The sequence below is a fragment of the Branchiostoma floridae genome, chromosome 19 (genome assembly GCF_000003815.2).
Source record: "Branchiostoma floridae strain S238N-H82 chromosome 19, Bfl_VNyyK, whole genome shotgun sequence".
In the NCBI taxonomy this organism is placed as follows: Eukaryota; Metazoa; Chordata; class Leptocardii; order Amphioxiformes; family Branchiostomatidae; genus Branchiostoma; species Branchiostoma floridae.
This window is the reverse complement of record NC_049997.1, coordinates 2,819,296-2,827,588: the sequence shown is the minus strand read 5'-3', so window position 1 is coordinate 2,827,588 and position 8,293 is coordinate 2,819,296. Positions and strand designations below refer to the sequence as shown.

Below are 8,293 nucleotides of genomic sequence, written 5' to 3'. Positions count from 1 at the left end.
ATGGCGTCTTACGGAGAAGCCAGGCTAATCGGACTGCCCAGTATCCTGTCAAGGTATGGTGTACACATCTCTGTTTCTCTACTGCGAGTGACCACAATTCTGGGACGAGTATCTAAGTTCGAGCTTTGGTGACTAGGAATAATTTATCATGAAGAGTCTGACCTTGCTCTACGGATAAAACAATAAAGAGAAAAAAATCGACCACAAAAAAGTTCTCTGTGAGATGTTTTTATATCCTTGTAAGTAAGTGTATCTGGGCCCTATTGAAAATCAGTTTATCAAAACTGAATCGGCCACCCAGGCGTCTGAAGATATCAATAAGTTCTAGCTTAAAGCTTTGTTGACTGTACAAGTAATTCTATCGAGAAAAAGTCTGACGTCTGCCGTAACCTTCCCATCCTTCCAGTCTTCGATTATGCTATCTAACCCCACTCACATTCTTCAACTTAAATAACTGATACCCTCACATCCTGCCACTCAAATAACGTGTCAATAAAGCTTCTGTATGATTACCACAGACACACACCAACACAGACATGTACAGACAAATAGAAGAAAATACTGCCATTTTCATTGAAGCAATAACACCTGTACTTCATTTACATATTTTCTTCCCTGTCTCCTCAGCATTTGATGACCATACCAGTCGAGCGAGGTAAAGAGGACGATTCTGTCCAAGATGCATTGCTTCGACTTGACCGCATGGAGGCGCGCGGTGAACTCTGGATCCAGGACGCCGTTCTTGACGTAGGCGATGACGTCAGGCTCGTCGACATGGGAACGGGAGAACTGCTGGAGAATCTCGATCCCAGGTACATCCAGATGAACCGTTCGGCACGTGGTCCCGGTAGCCTGTCCGACCTGCTCATGCTGGTGTACCAGAACCCGGACACCAGGAGGGAAGAGCTGTTCGTCTTCCAGTGCGACGAGTATCCTTCAGACGCGCTCAACAACGAGCTCTCCAAAGCGATGGAGAGACAGGACTTGAACGGCTACGACATGGCACCCCTACGGAACTCCCTGCCAGTCATGCCAGCTCGTGCACCCTCCGTACGGGACGACGACCTCTCCCCGCTCTCCCTCTCGGGTCCGCCCGCCGCCATCATCCCTTACTACCCTCCGCCCCGGCCCACGGAGACAAGCTACGTTTCTAAAAGCTTCGGACATCCGGTTTCTGCCGTGTCGCAACCCTACGTCACCCAACCCGCGGCGGATCCACCAATCCCCGTGCAGGACGTGTCCCATCAGTACCGTTACTATGACGACGCCAACAAGGAGATTGTGAACGTTGTGCACTTGGACTCCGCGCCGAAGGCGAAAAACAAGGACGAGTTCCTGACGGACCGTTACGTCGACATTTTGAATCACGTCATCGATGAGATCGAGGAGTTCTCCTTAGATCTGGATTCCCAGATGGTGTACATGCAGCGGCCGGAGGTGGCGGCTCCGTACGGCCGCGGGAGGAGTAAGAAGAGGAGAAAGGGGAAGGGACAGGTCCAGTACTTCACACCGCCACCCGTGAGTAACATTCATAGCGTGTCTGTACGTACTCTCCAAGCAGAGGTTCTCGCGAGACATAAAAAAAACTGTACAAAATAGACAGCCCTATAAAAACGCTTAAAACGTCAAAAAAAAGACGGAGGCCCAAGCTGAACCTCTGCTTAGAGAGTGCTGGCCGGGAGATATTAAAAAAAACGGTACAAAACAGAAAGCCCAATAAAAACGCCAAAAACAAACGTCAAGTAAGGAGCCGAACTTCTGCTTGGAGAGTAGCGTGTCTAGATATGTACTCGACGTCATTATTTATAGACGCTATGTAGCAGCCATGGCCACCAAGATGGTCACTGGAAGTCATTGGTTTTACCAAGATCATTTCTTAGATAAACAGTGTATTTTAGGCTCCATACATATGTAATTGTCTGAAAAGGCGACAAGAAGTTGGACCTGCACGTAGGTTAAACTAGACTTTTTACACATAGTAAGATACGACATTTTATCATTATTATTTTATCATGCTGGTCAGTACAAAGCTTGTAAGAGCATAAGGTCTTATTTTTTTTTCTTTTTCTAGTGGTATGCATATGTGTATTGGTATGGAAGGACATCAATCATGAATGGGTGACTCAAAAAGTCTCTCTTTTCAGGCCATCACATCGAACCACAACAGTAGTGATTACGCTGACGTCCTGGGAAAGTTCAAGTACGCCTTCAACCTGGCCACTCGAGTCAGAGCCTATATCAGGTACGTACAGGCCTCCAACACACATTCTCGAAACATACCAGCAAAAACAGGCGGTCACACCGCAGCGGCCGTCGGTCTTCTCGAAACATACCAGCAAAAACTAGGCAAATGTTGTTATCATTAAGGTTTAGAATTTTCATGATATGTCTTCGCATTATCGTGCGTTTTAGTGTAGCAAATGCAATGGTTTCATTGTCAAGTAAACCAATGTAACCAAATTTTGAAGATTCGTACACTACATTCGCACTAGCCTAGAACTATCATAGACGGGAATTCGTTGCCATCGAGTACAGCAATAGCACCTTCACTAGGTAGCTTACATAGCTAAACAATATTTGCAGTCAGATGTGCAAAGAGATTAGGTGTGACAGGTCGTTCAGTGTAATGTAACCAGCTGCTGTCGGGACGCGTGCCAGCGAAGCTGGAGTGTAGCGATTCCGACGGTCGTATTAATGTCAACTGAGCGCCAAATGGCAGCCACTCAATATCCAGACCGTTACCATTTAGCCCCATCTAATGTAAAACTCCTCACAGTTCAGCCTTTAGCTGTAAAGCGAAAGTAGTCAGCCAACCCAATAACAACGCCGAAGGACGGTTAAACCGGCTATATGGATACGGATACAGGAATATTTTCACTGCCTTTTCAGGAACCCAAACGCCGCTGAGCTGATCCACATGCTGTTCGGGATGTTACGGCGCGTGGTGCAGACGTGTCCCGACCCGGACCTCCCCCGGCAGGTGGTCTCTCCCCTGCTGACGTTAGACGCCGTCAGACTCATCCCAACCGCCACCGTCACCGAGGACGTCACCTTCTGGAGATCACTCGGACCTGCCTGGACAACGCCCAGGTATGATTTTAAGAAACCTACCTACCTTCCTGGTCTATTCTGCCCCAGATCGTAATGGGGAGTGGGGGTAGGCGTGGGGCTTGGGGTCGGCAAAGTAGACATGAAGAATAGGGGTTTTTATCAATCTACTCTGGATAGGGTACTTCAAGTCATAGAAAAGTTTTGTGCTTTACCTTAATAGGGCACAAAACCTTGACCGTGTTAAGCCATTCCCCATCAAGATTCTAGTTTGTTTGTATAGCATACCCGTTCAACCGGCATACACTTACTTAGACTCAGATCCTGTCGGGTCTTTTGAAACGTTATGCAATCAGACGCTCCATTCATGGCGGTATTGCCATTGGGCAAGGGTCTCCGCTTCCTTCAGGTTAATCCCCAATTGGCCAAGATCCTCTGTAGCATGTGCGTCAAAGTTAATTTTGGTATTCCCCGTTTTCTCTTTTCTTTGTCGGGTCGCCAGTGCAGTGCTGTTTTAGCGTGTCTACGAATCATATCCACAGGCATTCTAAGCAAATTTCCTGAGTACTTTATTCTTCTTTATGTCATACCTGTGACGCGAAAACGTTCGATACTGGTGCTCCGGACCGGGCCGTATATCGCACAGGTTCGAAAGGCGTATCACACAGGCTCCATTGGAATAAACTGAACTGCTTCGAGCGGGCCGAATACGGCACGGTTGGCAATTCGAATACCTGAATCGGACGTTGGAACATTGCTGTTGCAACACTTATTGTTCGAGGGCACCAAATTTGCTCAACTTCTGGCGCATTTCGCATCAAAACATGGGTTTTCTCAGGTATGACATAAATAAAATACAACACGGTGTATTCCGCATCACCCTCGGTCTCAGCCCTCCCGCGGGTCGGATCATCCTCCGGCCTTCGGGCGATCCAACCCGCGGTCGGGCTAATACCTTGGGCGATACGGAATACACCGTGTTGTATTCTATATTTATAACATATTCTATTATTCTATTTGCCCTCCCAGGGAAGAATGGCCATACGATGAGTACGTTCCTCCGTACCTGCCGAGGTTCCGGGACGGCTGGGCTCCCGCGCAGGTCGCTGATGAGATCAACCTGCCGATCCACCCGGACCTGCCGTCCGTGGGAGCCACGCACACCGCCAGGGTCGTCCCGAAGGCAGCCGAAAGCAGCATGGTAAGTGTTAAAGAAAATCTTAACATTGGCGTATTTATCTGTCGTTTACATATACATTTTCTGGTTGGTGTGGATCATGAGGCCAGGGTATTGATCATGAGACCTGGAAGTAGAGATAAAGCAACTGAAAGCAGCAAGTACATGTTATAAAGATATCTTATATTAATATTAGCCTCTTTAGATGTCTTTTACATTACTTTCTAGTAGTCTGTGTAACACAAACTCTAGCAGTCCAGAGCTGTAACTGGCCTCTTCCCGCTAAGAGGCCTGCCGGATCGGATATTCCCAACATTGTTGGGCGGCTTTGCATACCAATTGGTTGGGCCTGGGGTATAGAATCTGCCCTTCAACAGATCTGCTGTGTCACTGATGATAGTAGTGGATACTACCTGAAACGTCTGACCGTTGCCCAAATTTAAAATGTTATTTTTTGTGTGTGTTTCATAACACCAGCAGCGACCACCCTCCCTGGACAGACTGGACCAGCTTGACGCCCAGCCGGAACAGTTGCCTGTCGCTGAACCGGTAAGTACAGTCTGTGTTACTTGTGGAGTTACGTCTGTGTCCAGACGTTGTCCTCAAAAGAACGACCCGATAGATTTGTTCCAGAAAAATTCATTACTTAGCAGTCTGATGCTGTTTATGCAATAGCCTTTGATGAGCCAAAAGCTTAAAGAAAAACACTTTGCCGTCACTGACGAAAGACGGTGGATGCTATATGAAACGTCATATGAAAAATCATATCCAGTTGCTTGTCAGGGAATGAGTTGTTTTTGGCTTATTTTATTACCTGAATGTCTAACCTTCGATTCATCGAAGTAACAAATAAATCTATCGGGTGGTTTTATTAAAATATCTGTGTCTTGTTACGCTTGGAAGACGCACACATTATTTTAGTAAAGACACATCTCCATTTGGAAAGAAGTGAGGACAAAGAGGAGAGAGAATGACCAGGAAGGGGTGATTTCAGATCGTCTACCAGCGGATGGAAAAGCGACTCAGTCGGGCCGAGCACTTGCCCCTCCCCCCAGTCGAGAGGATGCGACGGCGCCGAGCGTCAGAAGCCACAGAGCGTTCCGGAAAGACCGAAAAATTGACGTACACCGCACCGCAGGTACCCCCGCCGCCCGTCAGCCCACCCCCGCTACCACCGCCGTCACAGGCGCCCACCGTCCCGGCGAGTAGAGTTACGGAAAAGGTGCTCTCGGTGGTGGAACCCCACGTAGATCCAGTTGCCCAATACACCCGCTTCAGTTGCTTTCTTCGCTTGCCTGCTGCTTCGCTGCCCTGGTTTTTGTTGTGGAGCACACCCTCCATGTTGAGTAGCTGAACTTCACGCACTTTTTGCCCTGCTGACTAACGCTGCCGATGCACGTTGTTGAGTAACCTACTCAATGCTTTTATTTGCGGTAAATAGAATGGATTTCGTTTATTGTTAAATCGGCATAAGCCTTGCATGGACGTCCATGGCGATACATAGGTTTTGTTTGCATTTGAACGACTTATAGTTTTCGCTGTTGCCATGGTCAATTTTCGTTACCCGATCACCTCCTTGCTTTGAAAGGGGCTCCATTTGCTTTGGGTTTTTACAATGTGTTGGTCATTTAAGACTTGTGCCATTCCCTTGCTTGCGGCTTCACACATAATTAAAGGTGAAAATTAGAGATGGGTTGGACTAGACAACCCGAAGTTGGATAAACTTTCTCAGGTTTTAGACTGGGAATACGTGATAAACCTTTATATCGTAGGCCTAGGGTAACTTGTTGACAATTGCACTGATTGAAGAAGTCCGAATGGTTATTCATATACCAGCTTTAATAGTATTGTCATTCTATCGGTCTAATGCAGGATCGGCTTTTTACATCGTAATGACAGTGGCCATTTTATTCTAGAGTCTGAACACATATGATTTAATCGTTATCTAAGTAGTAACCCCTTCCCCAAATCATGCCACAAACCAAAATGTCCCTTTCGTACTTGTCCATAGATAGAACCTAGGGATAAAACTAACACAAGGGCCTATTGTATTGACTGTCTTCAGTACCATAACACCAAGCTACTCGCAATGGAAAAGTCCTGCTGTTGCTTTCAGCTTGAACGCAGTTACTGTAGTGTTAGCCATATCCAATGGCATTTCCCTTTCATGGAGCTCGGTTTAAGGAAAACTGGCATGTTTCCCCCCGTAGATGTTATATTTGTAAAGAACTACATAGTTGCTAAATGTGTGTTGTGTCGTTTTGTGTGTATACAGTCTACAGAGGAACATGTGTTTCAGTTTGAACAGAACGGCTATCGGCTGGAGGATGACCAGACATCCATGGCCACGACCACCACAAACAGGTTTGTACCGATTCCGATTGCTCACCTACTCCATGCATGTGCACAGAAAAAAAAACTGTTTCATATTCTGATGAAGGAATGAGATGTTATGATTCAAAATATAATGACGGGGAAAATAATATCAGCAGCCTTTTACAGAAAAAAGTAAAAATAACACCTGGTTTTAGTAGTATGAGACACCTTCCGACGTTTCAGACAGAATTGTCGATTTATTAACGCACAGGAAATGGGAAGGTAGCCAGTTAACTGATGTAAAGATGTAAGAAATAACGATTATAACCCTTTTTGGTCACTCGTTAATCGGCAGAAAGTGTAATTATTAAACAAACTAATGGTGATGATGATGATGGTAATGATGATATTAATGATTGCACTAATAATGACAATGACAATGACAATGAAGTTTATTGCATATTCATGCCCCATTTGGGGCTAAATGCTGTCAGTTTGGTACAAAAGGTAGTAAACGCAAAGTTATACATATACTATAGTTAACATGCATCTTCTCTCTTCCTAAAACATTTGTAGATGAACTTACAGAGATTTTCCAGTATATCGTGGTCAGATGATGACATGAGATATTTGAAAATATCTTCCTTCGTTATGTGTAAATATTTCTGATCTACATGTGTAGAATTAACAAATGTATTGCGCAGATCATTGTACAGTGAACACTCTAGGACAAAATGTATTTCATTTTCTACATGCATGTGGTTCTTATCGCAAAATATACATAGTCTATCATGATGATGATGGTTATGATGTTAAATAATTGCATTAATGATGATTACGATACTGACGACTCTCTTTCCGTCCCCAGGTACCGTTCCGTCTCCGCCTCCAGACACGGCTCCCGCCACGGGTCCCGGCACGGCACACGCGGACCCCACTGCAAGGCGCGGGTGTCGTTCGACGCGCGCAACTCGCACGAGCTCAGCATCACCAAGGGGGAGAAGCTGGAGATCAGAGACGCGTCACGACAGCGCTGGTGGCGCGTGCGCAACAGGGCCGGAGACGAGGGCTTCGTGCCGTCAAGTTTCATCGATCTGGGAGATGGGGTAAACACTTTAATTGTTTCTTCGATGAAATTTCTTAGACATCAAATTATAAGATACGCCAAGTAGTAGTTACCCCTTCAAATAACTGGATATGGTTTTGGAAACAGCCAGATGTTTAAAACAGAAACTGTTACCTTTCGTTAGAGTCAATGACGATAGACATTGGTGCTATCTGAAACGTCCCAAACGTTTAAAAAATCATAAAATCATATCCAGTTGCTTGAGCAACTGATACTTGACAATTTTCTTGCTTATAATAAGAAATATGACAGATTCTTCCCGACTACAATGTATTTCTCTATGTCAATATGATAAAGTAATTTTTTGTAATGAATTTTTGGCTGACATAAGATCACGCGTCGATATGATATCATGTTTGGAAATTCGATGACGGAAGTTTTCAGTGGTTCGTACTTCTCATGTTCAAGCTTGTGCTTGCAAAAATAGAGTGCACATCTGTAGAAGTTTCGTATCTTTCAATATCTATCTATTGTATATATATCTTAGGGGCAACAATAGACATTACTTTTCTTACATGAACACGTGGCAAGAACGAAATAGACAACACCAATCACCTACATACATGTATACTATTTGCGTTGGACACTTTTCCCTCCTTCCATGAAAAGACGAGTAGAGCCACCAG

The 8,293-nt window shown here is 45.3% G+C and overlaps 1 protein-coding gene across 1 annotated transcript in view; it reads left to right on the top strand.

Annotated features, from left to right (window-relative positions):
- Positions 1-6: 6 nt before the first annotated feature.
- The window catches only part of LOC118407065 (epidermal growth factor receptor kinase substrate 8-like protein 2), a 9,668-nt gene continuing 1,381 nt past the window's right edge, over positions 7-8,293 (top strand). The window contains exons 1-10 of the mRNA XM_035807482.1: positions 7-53; positions 628-1,518; positions 2,145-2,242; positions 2,890-3,090; positions 4,078-4,249; positions 4,703-4,899; positions 5,281-5,413; positions 6,237-6,589; positions 7,410-7,647; positions 8,277-8,285. Coding sequence (XP_035663375.1) covers positions 634-1,518; positions 2,145-2,242; positions 2,890-3,090; positions 4,078-4,249; positions 4,703-4,899; positions 5,281-5,413; positions 6,237-6,589; positions 7,410-7,647; positions 8,277-8,285 — 2,286 coding nt within the window. The 5' untranslated portion in view covers positions 7-53; positions 628-633. The remainder of the gene's footprint in view (positions 54-627; positions 1,519-2,144; positions 2,243-2,889; positions 3,091-4,077; positions 4,250-4,702; positions 4,900-5,280; positions 5,414-6,236; positions 6,590-7,409; positions 7,648-8,276; positions 8,286-8,293) is intronic.